Source organism: Aulonocara sp. 'chitande type north' Nkhata Bay, linkage group LG4 (assembly GCF_057382095.1).
Source record: "Aulonocara sp. 'chitande type north' Nkhata Bay isolate Kocher_YH1m ecotype deep benthic linkage group LG4, A_spYH_male_GT1.1, whole genome shotgun sequence".
Classification (NCBI taxonomy): Eukaryota; Metazoa; Chordata; class Actinopteri; order Cichliformes; family Cichlidae; genus Aulonocara; species Aulonocara sp. 'chitande type north' Nkhata Bay.
The window spans coordinates 26,342,427-26,363,074 of NC_141347.1; the positions used below are offsets into that span (position 1 = coordinate 26,342,427).

Below are 20,648 nucleotides of genomic sequence, written 5' to 3' on the forward strand. Positions count from 1 at the left end.
CCACATTTTTCTTCAGTATTATTCTTTTCATAAATATCAGCTGTTGGTTGTTTTCAATCAGGAGACGTGTTTGTCATGTTGGGAATTGCTCTGCTTTAAAAATACATGAGAGCAATTTATTTAGCGCAAGGCTTTGGTCGTGCATATTCATTTCCAGACACTTAACACGATTCTACACGGCTTACCAAATGAGCTCTGAGTGCTGCTGCTCTCTTACTATGTATACATATGCTAAGTGTATTCAAAATACCCAATCAAAGCAGAAGATACAAAAAAACAAAACAAAAAAAAAAACCCCACACAATTAATCACAGACTTTAAATAAATAAATAAAATGGGAATCCAGGCCACCATTTGAATTCTGTATCCTCCCTTAATGGACATATTCAATACACATATGTAATTAAGGGAATAAAAGCTTTCAAACTTACCGCTTTACAGTTTCAATCAGTACTCAAACATCTGTGCTATATATTAGTCGGTCACACTTCACCTCTTAGGGGTTTAATCTTGTAGAAACTCTTGGTCACAACAGAAGAGGTGATGAAATTCAAATACGGTGCTTAAGAGGCCTGTTGACCCAAAGCCGCAGACAACAGGTGTTATTCAAATTAACTTTCATGGATTAATATTGATAAAGCAGCCTCTCCGTGGGCTCCACACAAAACCAAAACGTCAAAAGGCTTACTGCCACCTAAGGTTGATTTGATCGATGTTGGGCTTGGATTGTAAGCACGTTGGCGTCAGTGCGTTTGTAAACTCAAATGACTCATCTAAATGTAAATGTTTGTTATTTTGCGCTTCCAGACAGATTAACTTTCTCCCCAATTAGGAAACTTGCACAAACATATTCAGGTTGTCGTAAGCCTGCAGTAGTTGTATCCATTTCGCCCTCTGGTGGCCAATCAGGAAGCAATCTTCATTCATCTTTGCAAACAGCTGACAACAATTTGTCTGTTAAAATTAAAGTTAAAAGCTGAGAATATATACACGTCGACTATTACTCTGCCTTTGGTAAAAAGGAAAAAAAAGGTACCTCTGTAATACACTTAGCCATTAAAACATTAAAGAGGTTGACAGGAAGGCAAAAATATTTAATTTCAAGTGGGTGAGCCTGGCTGTGTAGCCATGGTAACAACACAAAACTGTCTGCGGATATCAGAGGAAATAGTTCATGTGTTTCAAACCTCATTTAAACTGCATTCAGTCTAACATTACCATAATGTGTACTCTGAGGACAATCTGCAGAGGCTGCGTAAAGCAGCCTGTTGCAAGGGACAATCGGCTTTATTCCAGTAGATCAAAAGCCATTCTCCTCACCGCCAACAAAACAAGCAATTCATATACAAATACAGACAAAGAGTAGAAAACAATCAGCCATAAAAAAGTCATTTAAAACAATATAAAATCTGTCAGTTGAGATGAATAGCGAACAGTCATCTCCCAGCTTCTAGTCCAAAGTAACGTTAACAGAAGCTAAAGCATCCACAGCCCAGCTGGGGTACTGGTCACCAGAAGGAAACAGTCGCTTCATGAACGTCCGTATGAACTCAGGGAAGCGGCCTTCCACAATGCTCTCTCTCACAGAGCGCATCAGCGTGAGCTGCAAAGACAAATGATTGATGAACTGAGGAAAAATAATGCGATTCTTATTGATCTGCAGTGGGAAATGATCTTCTGCTGTGCACAAGGTCAGCTACAGGTCAGTGTCCTCTGAGGTAGTATGTTAATGTTTTGCAGCGATCCATTAAAAAGTTAATGAGGCATTAACCATCAACCATCACTCCTGGACACTCCAGAACCACCATACAAGTGGCTTAAAAAGAAAAAAAAGAACCAGCAAACAAATAGGATGCGTAATCGATTGGATTATATTGGTTACGATTTCCTAACACCCATTTTGGCGACATATCTGTAAGAATATTTGGCTTTTTGTGCTTCTGATTATGTCAAAGCAACAAAACGAGTTGTGCTCCTGCCACACAAACCATACTGAAGGATTTAATAGCCATCACTGAGAGAAGGGTATCGTCACGTCACATAAATTTGAAAAGATAGACATTTTTCTTCATATTTCTGCCAGAGAAATTCAACTTTCAAACATACTGTGAAAAATATGTCGCACTTCAAGCTTATTGACTGAAGATGGCAGATACAGGAGAATAATAAACTGATTAATCGTCAGATTTATTCCATGCATGTGCCTTTTTAGTATGTCGCCTGCTTTGAAGCACATGAGAAAACTGTCAGAATAAAATAAAGAAACCTGTACTTTGTCAGTCATAGAAGATTTTGCTCGAACTGACCTGGTAGGCGATGTTGTGGATAGTGATGTGATGCATGGCTGCAGTGTCACTCTTAAACAGAGCATGCAGGTAAGCTCGACTGTGCCTGAAAGAGGAAATGCAGACATTATTTACATTATTTAAGTGCTGAATAAACCCCCCGCCTACCCAGATTTTGAGCTTCCTCCTTTCACAGAACACTCTGCTTTTGTCTGCAGGACATTTTAGACCAAGTGATGCCAAAGGACTTATTTTTGCTAGTCTTCAAAGATGTTATTATCTAGATTTAATTTTCTCAAAATAAATAAATATAAAATGAAAACAGGTAGAATAAGAGCCAGCTGGCTAAAAGAGCTGTTCTAGGGCACTAAAAAGAACTTTCTAGGCTTCAATTTCTGTCACAGTAAAGAAAATGCTTTGGCAAACTGACTTACTTCTTGCAGGTAGGACACTGGCAGTCTGGGTCTATGGGCTGGAAATCTTTGGCATACTGCTTATGTTTCACTTGGAGAGTTCCCCAGGGCACCAAGGCAGAGCCAAACCTCTGAGAGAAAAGAACCATGACTGTCAGAACAGAATGAAATACATCTGAAGTCAGTTGTGGATCCTAATGCGATTTCTCAGAAGGTAAAGACGGATTACCGCAGTGCGTGTTGGGAAAACGCAGTCAAACATATCACATCCCAGGGCGACGCATACCACCAGATCCACAGCATACCTACAACACATGACCATGTGAATTTATTACGTGGTTAAATGTACCACAGCCAATATTCAATTACATTTTATTTAATCACAACAGCCGTCGCCTCAAGGCACTTTATATGGTAAGGTAGACCCTGCAATATTACACACAGAGAAAAACCCAACAATCATATGACCCCTTATGAGTAAGCACTTTGGCAACAGTGGGAAGGAAAAACTCCCTTTTAACAGGAAGAAACCTCTGGCAGAACCAGGCTCAGGAGGTAAACAACCAGGTTCTCATGATGGATTTCAGTGAAAACCAGTAAACATACCCTACACCCATGAGATAGCGGGGTTTTTCCCGAGGCAGGTGATCAGTGCTTAGTGTCACCATCTGCCAGAAGTCATCCTTCTCTTCTCCTCCACTCAGTCCGCCAATGGCAAAACCAGGAACATCACGCTTAGTCATTTCTACAGGAAGAAGAAACAATATCTTAAGTGAAAGTCTGATCCCTTATCTTGAATTCTGATGCCCTTTCCAAACTGCATGGCCCTTTAAATAACTCGGATTAGTTCCTCACCACGCCCTGATATCTTTGTTTCACATAAGCTTCCTCAATAGACTGAAACATGTAAACTTTTTAGTTAATGCTGCCACTTTTCCACTTACTGAAATAAGTGTAAGAGGAAAAAGTGATCAAGGCATTTTAGCATGTATTCAGCCTTCATAAATACGATGAAATTATTCAGCTTGATTTTCAATATCGGTACATGAAGAAAGTGAAAGAGCAAGATTAGTTAATGGAGACCCACTCATATTAATTAAGTTAAGTTTGACCAGTATCAGCACATTATAGATCTAGTGGTCATCAGCATATAGTCATGTAAGTCCATGGAAAAAAATAAAATAAAATCCAGTAAGTGCCTCCCACCTGAGCTCCTTAGAAGCAACAGATTTCCTTGTTAAAAAAAAAAAAAAAAAAAAAAAAACTTGGTATGTGTTATGAAGCTATTCCAAAAGAAATGTTTTCCCAGTTTTTAGGTTCTTAAAGTACATATTGGTGGATATACTGTTTTTTAAGACATTAGAAAATTTGACAAAGAATAAATCATGGCTAGAAAATGGTATCAAAATTTAGGTAAATATATTTGCTGTAACTTGTTTTGACCAGACACCCAACTCATGTATTAATATAACCCTGTGCAGTTTACACAAATGTGCTTTTTTTGATGTTTTCTCCAGTGAATTATTAGAAAACATAAAAAACCCAGGGTACCAAGATTAACTTGATTAACAAGAATATTAACAACATATTAACTGGTGACGCTGTGGTGTTGAAACTGTTATGTCTCTCTGATATTGATGCTCAAATGCAGGTTATAAAAAAAAAAACAAGCTGAAAAAAGATGAGATTTGATTTTGACTTCTGACATTTGAACGGGTGTAAAATTGATTTTTTTAAACACAGCCCAAGTGTGTTTTTTCAGCTCGGAGAATTTAATGTGACTATATTCTGTATTTTAAGTTATTTCAGCTCTAAAATGCTGGAAAAATACAGTGAATAGTGCCACGAAAAGTGCCAAATTTTAGCCCACCCCACGTATGTCTAATATGGCTTTGTTTTCTTCGAGAAGCTGTAACTCAGCACATATCCTCTGCAGCACATGTAGCAAAGGGCACATCATCTGAGCAGACAGTGGTGAGGATGCATCAGCAGCTTCACATTTCACTGATAGTTTGTGATAAACAAAACTAATAATTCCCCCACTTTAACCTAACTTACATACTGTCTGAATATATAAGATAGTACCATCAAAAAGCAAGAACATTTCCCTGTGTGCTTTTCTTCCAGCATGCCTGCCAATTTTAGATCAATCCGATCACAAACGGGGGATCTTAAAGGACTTAACAGTCAAATTTCAGCCTTTATATCAATGTGCGTTTGTAAAGCACATCAGCCAAAATATATTTATCATTAAAGGAATCTCAGTGTCAGCATCAGCCTCTGTTTGTTTGTTTTTTTACCATCTAGACAGGCCTTGCGCAGCTCTGCATTCAATCCTCCCTGAATGATGGCAAAGAGGTTTTGTTTGTCTCGATTTTTATTGGCTGCTATACAGCGGTCCAGCCAGCGAACGGATCTATGCATGGCCTCTTCTACCCGTGGTCCTGTCACAGTACTGCTGACCACATCATCCAGCTGCATCATGATGTCTGACCCTGGAAGAACACAAAGAAACATGGAGGTGCTGTCCGTCAGCCACAGAAATACTGACGAAAGCTCAGAGTATCTGCTGGTTAATGCTGAGTCAGTTATTTTACTCCTTGCTGACCCAGACTGTTCTGTATGCTGATAGACTTCTCAGGACTTAGTAAGATTTCTTTGCCGTCGTAGGGGGACCTGAACTTGACTCCTTCCTCCGTAACTTCGGAGAGCTCGACGAGAGACACCATCTGAAACCCTCCACTGTCCTGTGAGCAAAGAAAAAGGAACGCGTGGTTTTTAAGACAAAAGTTTCCAGTCACATGTTGTACTTTTATTTGTCATCCACGTATGACAAATAAAATGTGAAGTTAAACTCACAGTTAAAAGATTTCTCTTCCAGTTCATGAACCCATGCAAACCATTGGCTTTCTCAATCAAATCGGGACCCTTTAGGCAGCAGAAAAGACATTTACACAAGAAAACTGACATGAAATCGTCAACAAATGGTTTATGCCCAGTAAAACACGAGATAAAAATTTAATTTGCGTTATAGCAAACCTGCATACCGGTCTCATTCCAAGGTGGTATGTGTTTCCAAGGCAAATCCGACATCCCAGATCTTCCAGCTGATCCACAGTGATTCCCTTCAGGGTCCCCTGAGTCCCGACGGGCATGAAAACCGGGGTGCTAACGGTGCTATGCGGCAGTATTAGATCACAGGCTCTCGCTTTAGTTACTGGGCATTCAGCAACAATTCGCAAAGAGAGAGGAGACAAAGCTTTCTTTAGGGACATGTTGTTCTCTATAGTTTCTGTATGAGCCCCACACTCTATGGGGGCAGCCATGTTTTACCGATCACGTGACATGAACGGACGTCCAACTGACAATCGTGACGACCAATTAGAATTATCTGATTCGAGCGTTAAGACGTCCAATCAAAACGAAGTTTGGTGAAGCGGCAGCAACATTAGCCAATAAACCGCTTTTATTTGCGCAAGAGAGGCGGGGCTATAGTAACCGGCACCGATAGGATGTCATCTTCTGTGACCGGATGGTGTTTGTGTAGAGGAAGTTTTGCTTGCGAGTTTTCCGTCCGTTTCGACTGCCTGGGTATTTAGTTGAGGCGTTTTGTTATTATACGATATGATATTGGTGTGAACTGCATTACTGGGAAGCGCACAAGTATTCAAAAAGTGAATAAAAGCCCGAGCTGAAGAGGCGGGGTTTTAGCACTCTAGAGTAACCCGAGAGCACCTTGCTGCTAAGCTAACGTTACTGAGCTCGCTAGCGCGGCTAGCATTAGCCTCTGGTCTGTGTTGAATTGAAGGGGCTCTTCAAGCTCACGAAGCCATGGGGAACCGGGGCATGGAAGACCTGATTCCCCTCATCAACAAGCTTCAAGACGCATTCAGCTCCATTGGCCAGAGTTGTAATTTAGACCTTCCTCAGATCGCGGTGGTCGGTGGGCAGAGCGCTGGAAAAAGCTCGGTTTTGGAGAATTTCGTTGGCAGGTAAGTGATAAGTGTTAAATGAGCTAGTGTAGTGTTACGCCCTTCTAACAGGCCATGCTTGGTCGTACGTTGTCAAACAGCCCGTTTTTTGGTCTGGGAGGTACGGTACTTTTGGAAATGCCAGTCGCATAAAGCTAAGCTAACGTCACTTTCCCAGAACGTAACGTCAATATTGATTTACGCACTTGCGCTGTAGATTCAACAACTTCAGATACATACTGTTCTTGTGTATTTATGTAGTGTGATATTTGTGTTACGATCTTAAAAAGAAGCTTACTTTTTCTCTCTTTTCTTTACTTCATACAATTTTTTTTTTCCCCCAACTCGATTGGACCACCAACTGTTGTCTTGCATTTGCTGATAAATTCGTTTGTCCTGCCCAATATGTTTTAATATGATTAAAGGCTTGTTCTGGGTTGCCATTTTTTCAATAGACCTTAGTGCACGTAATCTTTCCTGTAATCTAGCTTAATGGGCTTTTCCCCCTTTTGTTCTCATATTGATAACTACAGGCCACACCCTGAGAGTCCTGCAGAATTTATATTACCAACAAATTTAAAAGATGGAGGGATGACTGTTTGTTTTACAAGGGAGGGAGTTTTATTGGATGGTAACTGGCAAGGTGTATGGAATAAAAGGGGTATCGCAGTGTAGGCAGAAAGTCACCTAACTTGTATTTTTACAGCTACTTATTGTATTTTGACACAAAACTTTGACCTCAAAGCAGACTGTCTCTCTTTACAGTGCTGACATTTCCTCAACATAGCAGACATAACTTCCCTTACCAGCTTCCTCTTTTGTTTCTGTTTTTGGCCAACGTTTAGAAATTATAGAAACAGACTTGACATCACTGTTTTTTGAGATGCATTGCTTTTAATCTACGGTCCTCCTTACCAGACTGGCTCTATCATTGTCATCAGGCTGGTCTTGTTGTTGTCGCCTGCAACAGCAATGAGTGAGATCACCCTGCAGTAAAAAGAAACATAACAAGTTTGCTCTGTAGTAGCTTGTTTAACAGGATTTCACCTCCTTTGAGAGACAATCAGTGTGTAGCCCAACCCACACACGTATGCAGGCTGGTCGGCAGACTGGAGAAGGCACATTGGCTATCAAGATTGAATGCACATAGGCTTTTGGTTATAAAAACGGAGACAAGAGCATGTTGTAACTACTCTCGGGCAAGAACATGCATGCAGATTAGACTTCCACTCAGTGTGCAGTAATTCGGACGAGTGGGACTTTGTGCTGGGAGAACACTCAACACAAATCGGCAGCAATTAACTTGAGACATTTCATGGTGACCGTGATTTGCTATCGTGCTGGTTTTCCACTTTATGCGTGTTTACAGGGCAAACATACATCCATGTGCTGACAAATTATTGTAGCATTGTAGGCTGTTCACTTTCATGTACCTTTCATAAGGTGTGCTTAATATTGAAAAGAACACCATTTACTCTGTTTGCATGTTGATGCTGTGCGGGTGAATTTAATGAGGGCTGACCAGCTGAAACAATCTTACTTCAACCTCGAAGCACGGATCTTGGAATTTGTTCCCTCCATTGGGCATTTTGACATGTAACAGCTGTTTCTTGATTTTTAAAATGACACCTAAAAACACAACCATATGAGGACTATTGATTATCCAATTAGTGCTGTGTACAGGATTAGTGCCACTGTGAGCCACACACCACAATTGGGATGCTAACACTGGGTTGTTTTTGGCACCTGTGAGGCATGGCTACTGGAAACAAATGGAGGAACATGTTGAATTGTTTTTTAACTTCACTTGTAAAACCCTTGCTAAACCTGTATGTTGGCAAAGCTACGTATAGGTGTCCTGAGATTCAAACAGATCAGTGGTTGATTTGGGGAAAATTTAATTTCCTTCTGCTGTGCAGATCATTTAGAGTAGTAAAATAAGTCAGGCTAGGCACACTTTAGGAGTTGCTGTACACTGCTAAAGCATTGGGCAAACTCATGAGTCATTGTTGACTAAAAGGTTTGTTTGAACCGATACCTAAACCTTGTACCATGTGTTCTACTCATTTAAAAAAAAAAAAAATTCAAAGCAGATGAAAATGATGCGTGTAATGGTGTTGTGGAAAACTTCATTTGCAATTCTCTGTGGTTTCGCCTTTTTAATTTTTAATTTTTTTTTTTTTTGTGGTGTTCTTTTTTCTTTTCACCATGAGTACTGAGCTTCTGTTACACTCGGTAATGGCTGATCTGTAATTTCCCCAGTGACTGAGATCTTTTCTTTGGTGAGGTGCATGTTGTGTGTAAAAGGCTGGCTTCATATCTGTGTCCTATGGGATGAAAATAATCCCTCTGTTTTTTTTTTTGTTTTGTTTTTTTTTGTTTGTTTTTTTCCCCCCCCCTTTTGACGTACCAGCAACAATAGAAACAGTGTCACTTATTGCTGGGAAAACAACTGGGACAATGGAGTGATGATTCTGCCACAGACTGTAAAAGCTGCTCGCTTTCTCTCTCTCACCTGAACTTCATGCTGATGTCATGATCCACAGGTGCCAAGTGACCTCACCGCCTCACTATTAATTTAGCAAATGTTTGACCGCCACAAAAAGCACGTCGGATGCTGCTTGGTTTCTGCTTTAGATTTCCTGGTTTCACTGGAGAGGGAAAACGTTGGGCTGGTTTTGGGATCATGTGACCTAACTTGCTATTCTTTTGGCCTCTGCTTTCAACAGCATTAGTGTGGAAGACAAATATGTTTTGCGTGGTTGATCCACATTCTTGCTGGGGAGAAGTTTGTTTAATAAATTACTGTATTTCCCGGACTACAAAGCGCACCTGAATATTAGCCGCACAAGCTAAAATCAGGGGAAAATCCTGTTTTGTACATACATTAGCCGCACCTGACTAAAAGCCGCAGGTGTTTCAATGTTGACTTATCATATGTAAGAGAATATGCACAAAGGGAATTGTCAGGAAAGAGATGGCTGTTTGGAGACATCACTTTTATTAATATTTTGAAAAACAAGTTATAGGTACATAACAGTAACCTACAGCACACCAAAAAAATAGATTCGGACTACCTTTTAGGCTCAGGTGCAGTGACACAGCTTTAACAAGAAGAAAAGTCAGTCATTCACCACCATCTTTCTCTTCTTCCTGCGCACTAAAACCACCAAAGTCCTCTCCTCCAGTGTCGGATACAAACAGGCTCAGGATGGCTTCGTCATCCACTCTCCGCTTCTCTCCTTCGTTGTCACTTTCAAAACCAAAGAAATCCTCGTTGTCAGTGTCAGAGTCGAACACCCTCTGAAGGGCCGTGGCAGTGTCCTCCTCTCCATCATGCAGCAGTCCAGCCCTTCAAAATCCGTTGGTGATCGTGGATGCTTTCACACTTTTCCACGCTGTCAGAATCCACCGGTGGAGTTGAGCATAACTTGCTTTTCGCAAGTTTATCGCCGCTCATCATCCACGCCTCCCGCTGAACGCGTACCGCTACTTTGAAGTTTGTTTTTTGCGCTACTTCGTACGGCACTACGTTGCCTGGCGGACGGACATGTGACTAACATACCACTCTTGAACCCCGATCCTTCCGCCAGGCAACGTAGTGCCGTACAACAGCGGAACACACAAAACAAATCGTCTTATGATATGACAAAAATCATGGACAATCCATAGAAAAGCCGCACCTGACTAAAAGCCGCAGGGTTCAAAGCTTGTGCAAAAAGTAGCGGCTTATAGCCCGACAATTACGGTAGCTTGTGTTTCAGTCTGTTGGTACGCATCTAATCTTATTACATTATCCACCCAGCCAACTTAATGAGTGACCTCAGGTTTTACTGCAACACTGACTTGATTGACTAAATAAATATTTACAATAGATTAGATTAGATAGAACTTTATTAATCCCTCGGGTGGGTTCCTCTGGGAAATTCGATTTCCAAAAAAGCACAGCACCGACAGAAGTTACAGAGTTATACACACACACACATATATATAAATACAGAGACAATATAAATAAAATATACGAAGGGGATAAATAGAATAAATTGGAATAAAAATAAAAATACAAGTGAAAAAAAAAAATAGTCTGTATTGCTTTGAGTTAATTTACTGGTCCTTACCAGAAGATATACTAAGGTATTACAAAGAAAAAAGTAATCTGTGTAGTTAAGAACTATCTTGAATAATAAGCAAATTTTCTTTCTGTGTGTGTTACTCTACTGAAATGTTTATGAACCAGTGCAAGTATTTTCAGTTCAGAGATGCTGATCACACCCATGTCTCTGTTTTGGCTTTGGTGTGTTGTGATTTCATTGTATCAGTTGGGCGCAAAGACGTCATATCTTGTAGTGCAAGCTGGCCTGGGCGGAGGTTATTATCAGATCTGTGGCAACTACGCTGCAAAAACAGACTTTTTTTTTTTAAGTGTTTGATCAGTTAAGTTTAAAGGGGACCTATTATGCTCACTAGAATAGAGTGGCTTTGTTGTTATCTCCTTTTGTGCAGGTCTTCATTTCAGCCGCCATCTGAAACAAGCTACTTTAGCTCTATCTTCAAGGACTTCCTTCCTTTGAACTGACTTTCTTCTGATTAGCTACCCCTTCACAAATAGCAAATTTGGATACCAAGCAACTATATCCTGTACACGTCACAAACACCCAAGAATAGGTGAAACTGTCAGAAACTCTCTGAAGCTTAGAACTTTGTCTTGATCTGATAAAATATTTTAAACATTGCTCTGCTTTGATTTCATGGCACATTTATCAAAATATGACCATGTTGACATAAAACCTATTCACTCAAGGTTGATGGTCAAGCTTTGCTGTCCTTTCTGCAAGTACTCTGGCATGATGGCGGGAATTATTGAGCAATTCAAGCAGAAGTATGGATGCTTTTGTGTAGTGCAATCAAAGAAGAAGGAGCACACTCAGTTGAGTGGCAGAGAGTGAAGGGATTTTCCACTAAGCAGTTGGATTTTGGTAGTGCTTCAGGAGACTTTGCTGCCTGGCAATGGCTCTTCGTGCTCTCATTGACAAACTGCGGAGCGGGAATGTGGATTGCCATAATTATATGTTCATAGCCACTCCAGAGACCTCCTGAAGTCCCACCAAACCACAAACACATTTTTTTTTGTGTGCTATGCCCTCCTGGGAGGACCTGCTGTGACTTTAGCATTTTTCATTTCGGTTTGTATGCTTGAAAAGGAGACTTTGTACCCCTGTATAGGCATGAGGAGAAGGAGGACAGGGTTGCTCTGCCTGTTTGTAAGAGGCAGAGGGTATAGGGGCTGGCAGGCAGGGGGAGGGGAGTTGGCTCTCATTCTCTCCCTTCCCTAGTCACTCTTGATTTTGCTTTCTCTTGTGTTCAAATGAAGGGAGGGCAGCGCATGGATTGATGCTCTTTGCTTGGCAATGCATAATGCATCAAATGATACACAAGCTGCTCAGCCTCTTCTATCATTTACAGCGCATCAATAATGGAACCCTGGCCTCTTGCTTCTTTTCAATATGTCACTGCAGTTTATCCAATTCTGTCTGCGCAGACTGACTGGCTCAATTCTGTCCTTGCTGTATGTCTCCTCAAAAGAGCACTTTGAACCAAACATTATGGGCACTTTATTTTATTGCTGTGGATCTTTTACCAGTGACCACTTGTAGAGACCGTAAGATGGGATTTCACTACCGAGAAGTCAGTGGAGAGTATCCTTTACCACCAATGCTTGCTGGCTTCCCTAGACAGCTTCTTCATACCATTTTCCACATCTGATCTAATCTTGTCACACCTGAAACGCACAAAGTGGCTTTCTTCTTTTTCTCTCTTCTCCTCTTTTTTTTTTTTTTTTTCTCTAAATCTGATCCACAGCTTTCTGCCTTACACAGCACCAGTGGTGAACCACTGACCTGTGGATTTTTGCTGACCCCTGGTCAACTGGTGAGAAGGTTTGGGATATTCCCCACTGTTTGATCACAGTCTAGGCCTAACAAGCAGTGAGTAGTATGGAAGCTCCCCTCTTTTATCCTGTGGGTGACACATTGCTTTCATCCACAGGGCCCTTAGACATGTAGGCCTGGTAATGAGAAGAAAAAGAGGATGTGGGTTAGTGACGCACTCATCACTTCTAGCAGTATTCCTGGCCTGGGAATACTGATTACCACCAGATGTAGTATGTTTGTAGGGCAGCAGACTTGACATTCAAAATTTATACGGGTCTGCAGAAAACTGGGTGGAGGCGTTTATCTGAAGGCTGACTAAGCAGGGTTATCCATGTGGTTAAAAATTCCATAGGTACTCTGTCACTTTAAGAGGAACAAAAAAGGTAACTGAGTAACTTCTCATTGTTTCCTATAAGCTTGGTGTCTCAGTTGTGCACTGTTGCACCCGTTGTTTGTTTGCTGTCATCTAAAGCTTATGCACTGCATTACATTTTGCAGTTGGCATGATGAAAGCCAGTTGTAGGTGCACCTATTCAACCTATTCTCCGACCTGGGGCCTAGTGTGGGAAAAGCATTACATGTTGCTGGCATTGACACAAAATCTAACAACTGCTAGCTGAAACTGTAGGCCGGAGATCTGAATCTGATAATGGCTTGTTTTTCAAGTGGTTTACAGATAGTGAAACTACATTTATGTTACTCAGTCGAAATTTTGAACAGGATGTTATGTTCCATAGTGTGAGATGTGCTTTTCTTCATTTGTCAAAAAACTGCACATCCAAAGCCAACATTTGTAAGACCCTAACAAACAAAAATCATTATTTCATGGTTACAACTTGTGATGATGCTCAGTTAAAATCAATACAATGAAGTTTAACGTCTGCAGTTGTTGTCCCTTGCCGTGTTCATATTTAGGAAGCCCATGCAATGGTGACTTATTTGTTGATAGTTTTGTGTTTGGCATCTACCATAACAGATTTACAGGATTTAATGTTAAAGACAAAACAAAAATAGAATGGCTCTCATCTCTTTAACTCACTTTCAAAGAAGGCCCAAAAGTGCATAAAGACAACCAAAAGACAAGCCATTTGGCCTGCTTTGAACATCACTGACACTTTGTGGAGTTATCCAAGTGGCTGTAGAAAGTGGTAATGGTGGACTTAAAGGCAGCCTTATGTAAATGTGTTATATTCATGTAGATAAACCAGCAGAAGAAAGGGATTGACTCCAGACAAGGTGTTTTGCTATGTTACAAAACACAAACTCCAGACATTTTATATACACAAGCTATGTAGCACACTAAAAGCGAAAAACACAAGACAGAATAACATAAGACATCATTACAGAGGAAAAAAGTCGAAACTCAAAGTTGCCTCCTCAGCTTTGCTGCCACACATCTTCTCCCCTGGAATTGAAGTAAGCTTTTGGATAATCATAACAACACTGAATTTTCTTTAGCTGTAATACAGATAAATGCACCGCCTATGCACATCTTCAAGCTGAGTTTTAAACATAAAAGAAACATACAACAGAAGTGAAAAGATTTTCTTGTTACACCAAAAAGTTTCAAGACACGGCTGGAAGCATTATACACAAGTTTAAATGTTACAGGGGGAAACTTTTCTCGATGTTGAAGAAAAGGCAAAACTATTTGGTGAGGAGAAGAATAAATGTATTCCAAAATTGCTGAACTATTGATACAGATGATAAGTTGCATAATTTTATTGAACCTACAACTGCATTCAGTAAACCACACAACTCTCTGTGGGTATCTGGCGTGGTCTGTGTCATAGGGCTGAGCTAGTCGATTCATATTTATTTTTATCATTTATTTATTTATTTATTTATTTTTAAATTCAGTCTTTCAGCCTATTCATCTGCTTTGAGAGGGATCGAGGTTCCACAGTTACCAACTCCATGAAAATTAAAGATTTAGCTATAAAGCCTGTCCATCTGTGCTTGGTCTTGGGGCTTATGTGATATCTCAGCAGGAGACCTGCTGGTGGTCTTGTCAAGACTGGCTTCCCTGCCATCACACTTTCAGACATTTAGAGTGGCGCCTGTCCACCTTTGGTTTTAAAAGTATTAATGCTAGTCGTGAAGCTTTTAATGCACTTACTTCAGGATAATTTGTTTTTGACAAGTCAAGTAATGGTATCTTCTCTTAATCCAGTCTCTTTATCCGTTTTGTACTCTGCCACGCTCTATTCAATTTTTATCTTCCGAATCGGTGCTATTTCTAAGTGGAGCATCAAGGTTTTAGTTAATCTTTTCATAAAATATGAATCCCATCACTAGAGTGTTTTTCCAGGTTTTACAGGTTGAATATTTCTGACTGAAACTGTAGTCATATTTTTCTCTTGTCAGACAACAAATTTTAAATTGTAGCCCATGAACTCGACAATCTAATTAGAAATTTCTCCAAAGCTGTTGTGCTTCAGTGATAAAACATTGTTTCCTGTGTTACAATAAAAGCTTAGCTGGTTATTGGTCGATGCTGGCATTTAAAAATATTACAAAGAAAGTTGGGGACTCAAAGTTGTGTTCTTAGCCTAATTGCGACATAGTGACTCAAAGCTTTTGAAAACCTCCGTTTACTGAGGACACACTGAAGCCTTTGTGAGACTTTACTGGTTTAATGTGTGCTTCCTCTTTGTCTAGTTTTTTTTTTTTTCTGTTTTTCTTTTTTAAGATATTGCATCAAATATTAGTTTAACTGTTTGCAAACCATTGAACTGTGAATCGCAAATGCATTTAAAGCGGTAAGATAAGCACAGGTGCCTTCATTGTGTTCTAAGGATCACTGTCTGTGGACGTCCTGGGGGATCTGTTCTTAGATGGCATTATAATTACACGCTGTTTGGTTCATTATGAAAGGAGATCCATAAATTGAAAAATGAAGTTTGTGTAAGCCATTGCAGATATGACCATAAATTCTGTTTTAGGGTGCATTTTGCTCATACTAGCAGCAGTGGGTGTGCCTGTATTGGTCTGTCTTGCTGTAATGATGAGAGAAAATGACTTTGTCACATTTAATTTGTTGTGAGTGAAGTTGGAGGCGTGAAATTCTCCTGTGCCCATCAATTTACCAGAGGCCAAACAGTGGGGAAATGGACATTGAGTGCAGTAAAGAATTGATGTAACTTTTTCTTTCTTCCTGTCTCTTTCTTTTCATCTTGATTGCTTGTATTATGTCTTTTGTGTCACCTTTACAAAGTATCTGGTGTTTATTTTTTTATTTTTTTCTCTCTGTCTCTTTCACTCAGGGACTTCCTTCCACGTGGCTCAGGCATTGTGACCCGCAGACCTCTAATTTTGCAGCTGATCAACAATAAAGCAGGTGAGTATGTCAGTCCTGTACACAGCCACATCCCAATCTCCTTTTGTAGCTGCCCTGCATATGGCCTCTCGGTCACAATGCCTCAAGCTAGGCACACTGTCTTCTATTTGCTGCTTTCATCCATTTAATATTTTCTCTCTCGCTCTCCCTTTCCTTTTTGTTCCCTTTGTCCTCTGTCTCCCCATCTCCCTTGTAAACGTTACCCTGTCACTGTGTGTAGAATATGCTGAATTCTTGCACTGCAAAGGAAAGAAGTTTGTGGATTTTGATGAAGTGCGGGCAGAAATTGAGGCAGAGACCGACAGGATAACAGGCTCCAACAAAGGCATCTCTCCTATCCCAATTAACCTGAGGGTGTACTCCCCACACGGTAATGGACACAAGTCTTTTTGAAACTTTAATCACAAAGTCCAGAAAATCATTTTTTAAAACTCTTTGCTCTCATGTACATATTAAGACCATTACCCCCCACACCCTTTTTTTTTCTAAGCCATTGCAGATACGACCATAAATTCTATTTCAGGGTGCATTTTGCTCATACTGTGAGTGTGAATGTTAATCCTCTGTTTCTCTTTAAAACTGATCATTGTTTTAGCACAGTACTGTCTGATAGGTTAATTTATTTATACAGCACACTTTTGAACTTTACAAATTAGCTTTCCAAAGGTCATTCTCTTATTGCTGGATGGTTCTTATAATAAAAGCCTTTGGGTCAGCTGTAGAAAGAAATAAAAGTCACTGTTGCATCCATGTGAATGATAAGCCATGTTAATGTAAATAACAAAATGTAAAGTAAAGCTGCAGGGCTATTGCAACTTTGCATGCTGAGATGGTGTGCTATAATCAGGGAATGCTGCAGCAATTTCCTGCATGCATGTAGATGTTTTCAGGGCTGTCAAGTTACAGATCACTTCTTGTGCCTCTAGTTGGTAATGGACAACACACCAATTATATGTCATGTTGCCCTTTATCATGTGTAGAACCCACAATGAAAATATCATGTACATTGAATGATCTTTTTCTGTTCTTGTTACCGGTACATGATGCTCTGACTGTGGCCTGGCATTGGCATTTAGTTGTATTTATGCGTGGAGTCTTATCAAGAATGCCTAGTGTGGAGCAGATTGGACAGTGTGCATTTGAGTTGGTTACTAAATGGCACTAAAATTTACTCTTGACTTCAAAATGGTGGATATCCTTTTTGGTTTAGGACTTGCCTACAATTTTATCTGTACTTCTTAATGTGTGACGTGTTTACCAAACCCTTAAAATAATACAGAATTAAGAATTTTTAAAACGTGTCACAGGCCTAGCTAGTATTAATAAATAGAACTGACCCAGTGTCAGTGCTTAGTCCTAATGAACTTAAAAATAACACCTTACTTGAGCAAACAATGATATGTATGGGTGTTTCCTATTTTCCATTCAAGAAACCTGATTATCTACTTTAATTCATCTGAAAAAAAAATATGTGTTTAGGATTTATGTTGACTTCTGTCCTTCTATGACTCAGTGCTGAACCTGACACTGATTGACCTCCCGGGAATGACTAAGGTTGCTGTAGGAGATCAGCCACAAGACATAGAGCACCAGATCAGGGATATGCTGTTGCAATTCATTACCAAGGAAAGCTGTCTGATCCTGGCAGTCACTCCTGCCAACACTGATCTGGCCAACTCTGATGCTTTGAAGATTGCAAAGGAGGTGGACCCACAGGGTAAGCGTGCATCTTTGTAGTAGTCTAACATTCAAAGAGCAGGCCTCCAAACCCAAAGTTTTAATTAATACACTTTAACATTGCATGTTATGATGCCTATTACCTTACCTTTAATCTGCTACTCCTGTTTCATCTGCACTTTAGTGTGGAGCAAGTCTCCACATCTTATTTTTTCGCCAAAGGCCTCTGCCAGTGATGAAAGACACTGATGTAATATGTATTGTTGTGAACTGTTTGGAGTTACCAGGATTTGTGATTTAATTACACATAACATGTGATTTGAGTATCATTACATAGTTATACACAAACATCACCTCACTAAAGTAATAACACAAAAATCCCCTAATTTTCATGTAAATGGAGAGCACATTGACTAGTTGCTTGAAATGTGTAGTGAACTATGGTTACAAACCCAATTCCAAAAAGTGTTGGGACGCTGTGTAAAATGTAACTTAAAAAAATGAAATGATTTTTAAATCTCATAAACCTATATTTTATTTACAATAGAACACAAAACAAAGATCATTTAAAATGGACTGAGGCAAAGTGAAAAACTTTTCTGAGGTCAGGCAAATCAATTAAAAACATTTGCTGTATCATTAAATCAAAAATATGGTAAAGAAGACCCAGGACTGATGAGCATCTGAATTCCTAAAAGTTCAAAGTAGGGATCCTACACCGTAGTAAACATGGCCCTGTCTCAGGTTGTTGTTGTTGTTGTTGTTGTTGTTGTTGTTGTTGGACATTTGCTGCCATCAAATTAATTTTATTTTTTTCCCCTTAAATTAGTACCTTTTCCCAGTTAGACACATAACATGTTTTTATAGTCTTATCTGAATGAAATGTCACTCTGAGATTTGTAAATCATAAGAATTTATTTCCATGTTGGTTACAAATATCACATTTCTGAAGGTTTGTATAACTACACTTAATTATGTGCAGGTCTGCGTACCATTGGTGTTATAACAAAACTGGATCTGATGGACGAAGGGACAGATGCGAAGGATATTTTTGAAAATAAACTTCTGCCACTGCGAAGGGGTGAGGATTATGCACATACTTACAGGAATATGCATTTACTTGGCTTTAATTTTACACCTGGAATGACTCTGTGTGTGCGTGTGCGTGTGTGTAGGTTACATAGGTGTGGTGAACCGCAGTCAGAAAGACATTGATGGGAGGAAAGACATTCGTGCTGCTCTGGCTGCTGAGAGAAAGTTCTTCTTGTCTCACCCAGCCTATAGACACATGGCAGAACGCATGGGTACACCACATCTACAGAAAGCACTTAACCAGGTTTGCTAGTGGTTGTCTTTTTAAATTTTGTTTTAAAAAATGTTATCTTATCTCTGCCATGCCACCGATATCCTAAAAATAAAAGGCTACCTTTTTTTCTATAGCAATTGACCAACCACATCAGGGATACCCTGCCTGGTCTGCGCAGTAAGTTGCAGAGTCAGCTTCTCTCCCTAGAGAAGGAGGTTGAGGAGTACAAGAACTTCCGTCCAGATGACCCGACACGGAAGACCAAGGCTTTGTTGCAGTACGTGCAAATTAATATTTCTCCTGAGAGAAATACAAACAGCATCATTAATTATCTTGTGCTGAAATAAAAGTAGAAAGGTTGTGATAAAATGCCTGTTTTACTTAAAATCAATACCACTTTTTTGTACCATTGATGTTAAGTGCTGTTATTACAGATAAATTTGTTTTAATGAACAGCAAGCAGGGTATTCACAAAGCCACATGTGTCCTTCATCAGGATGGTGCAGCAGTTTGGTGTGGACTTTGAGAAGTGCATTGAAGGCTCCGGGGACCAGGTGGACACCAATGAGCTTTCGGGTGGTGCCAAGATCAACCGCCTCTTTCATGAGCGCTTCCCCTTTGAACTAGTCAAGGTTAGTACTGTGGCATAACATGCATAAAACAAGCAGTCGGACTAGGGATGGGTATCGAAAACCGGTTCTTGTTGAGGACCGGTTCCCACTGTTTCAATTCCTAAGAATTGTTTGCCATTTTTGCAAACAATTTCCTTATCGATTCCAGTCGTCCCGAAGGACGTCACCACGTTGCGGAGCGTCATTTACCTGGCAGGAAACATGGCGGCTCAAATGCTCAAAAGTTTGGTTATACTTTACGAGAACGGATGTCAACAGGGCAACTTGCAAAGTAGATATTTCATTTAAAGGAGGAAACACTACGAATATGCAAAAGCATTTGCTCACAAAACACGCGATGACCTTAAATGAATGTCACGTTTTTAATTCCGCTCCGGACGCGTGAATCTCAACCCAGCAGCGGTAACGGTAATGCGGCAGGTAAATAATCAACTAACAGTGCATATTATGTTAGTGAGATCTGCCTTATTACAAAACCTACTATTACTGTGCGCTGCATTTAGGTGACCATGATGAGAGAGACAGACAGAGTCTGGCTGGCTCAGATGCTGGCAGTTCTCATTGCAGTTTACCGGTAGCGTCTCCTTTCAGGCCAGGATATACAAATGTCATGCACCCATTTGCCACAGCAGATGCCCCCGATTTTCGGTAAGTGAATGTGTTTAATTGTAGGCAGGGACATTACTGGATATTCTTGTGTAACTGCTACAGAATAATTTATGTTATACTTTGTTATTGCTACAGAAGAATATTTATTTTATTATTTTACATTTACAATTTTTTTTTTTTTCTTTTTCCTGGGGACCCTGTGACACCCCGTTGAAGAGCCGTAGGCTGGATCTCTTAAGATCTCACTGTTGGGTTTGTAAGGCCATGTTACTCCTAAATTTCTATTTTCTTCAAAGAGAATATATAAAACAAAGTTTTAAGGTAATTGACCTCAGTGTTCTCCTTTTTTAAAAAGAATCGATAAAGAATTGAATCGTTAAACAGAATCGAAAATGGAATCGGAATCGTGAAAATCTTATCAATACCCATCCCTAAGTCGGACACAGGGAATCAATCATATTTAGATCAACATGTACTTGGAAAGT

At 40.0% G+C, this 20,648-nt stretch overlaps 2 protein-coding genes across 9 annotated transcripts in view; one reads left to right on the forward strand and one right to left on the reverse strand.

Annotated features, from left to right (window-relative positions):
- Positions 1 to 1,056: 1,056 nt before the first annotated feature.
- Positions 1,057 to 6,251, reverse strand: qtrt1 (queuine tRNA-ribosyltransferase 1). Its single transcript, XM_086289472.1, has 9 exons — positions 5,746 to 6,251; positions 5,558 to 5,626; positions 5,307 to 5,445; positions 4,999 to 5,193; positions 3,305 to 3,443; positions 2,928 to 3,003; positions 2,720 to 2,829; positions 2,307 to 2,391; positions 1,057 to 1,603 (listed from the first exon to the last, which is right to left on the reverse strand). The coding sequence occupies exons 1-9, from the start codon at positions 6,022 to 6,024 to the stop codon at positions 1,451 to 1,453; spliced, it is 1,245 nt and encodes a 414-aa protein (XP_086145598.1). The 5' UTR covers positions 6,025 to 6,251; the 3' UTR covers positions 1,057 to 1,450.
- The window catches only part of dnm2a (dynamin 2a), a 33,181-nt gene continuing 18,697 nt past the window's right edge, over positions 6,165 to 20,648 (forward strand). For 4 of the 8 annotated variants that reach the window (XM_086289469.1, XM_086289468.1, XM_086289470.1 and 1 more), the window contains exons 1-8: positions 6,168 to 6,690; positions 15,866 to 15,939; positions 16,160 to 16,309; positions 17,453 to 17,656; positions 18,599 to 18,697; positions 18,792 to 18,952; positions 19,057 to 19,199; positions 19,419 to 19,554. In XM_086289469.1, coding sequence (XP_086145595.1) covers positions 6,530 to 6,690; positions 15,866 to 15,939; positions 16,160 to 16,309; positions 17,453 to 17,656; positions 18,599 to 18,697; positions 18,792 to 18,952; positions 19,057 to 19,199; positions 19,419 to 19,554 — 1,128 coding nt within the window. In that variant the 5' untranslated portion in view covers positions 6,168 to 6,529. Of the gene's footprint in view, positions 6,691 to 15,865; positions 15,940 to 16,159; positions 16,310 to 17,452; positions 17,657 to 18,598; positions 18,698 to 18,791; positions 18,953 to 19,056; positions 19,200 to 19,418; positions 19,555 to 20,648 lie in introns of all 8 variants that reach the window. The other 4 variants (XM_086289464.1, XM_086289465.1, XM_086289467.1 and 1 more) reach the window with 3 other exon arrangements.

Excerpts from the sequence above, each read along its gene's own strand:
- qtrt1 (XM_086289472.1), bottom strand. The coding sequence starts at position 6,024 with ATGGCTGCCCCCATAGAGTGTGGGGCTCATACAGAAACTATAGAGAAC. Across the intron at positions 5,194-5,306 it reads CAGCATACAGAACAGTCTGG|GGTCAGACATCATGATGCAG; the intron begins GTCAGCAAGGAG and ends GTGTTCTTCCAG. Across the intron at positions 3,444-4,998 it reads GCGCAAGGCCTGTCTAGATG|AAATGACTAAGCGTGATGTT; the intron begins GTAAAAAAACAA and ends TTCTTCCTGTAG.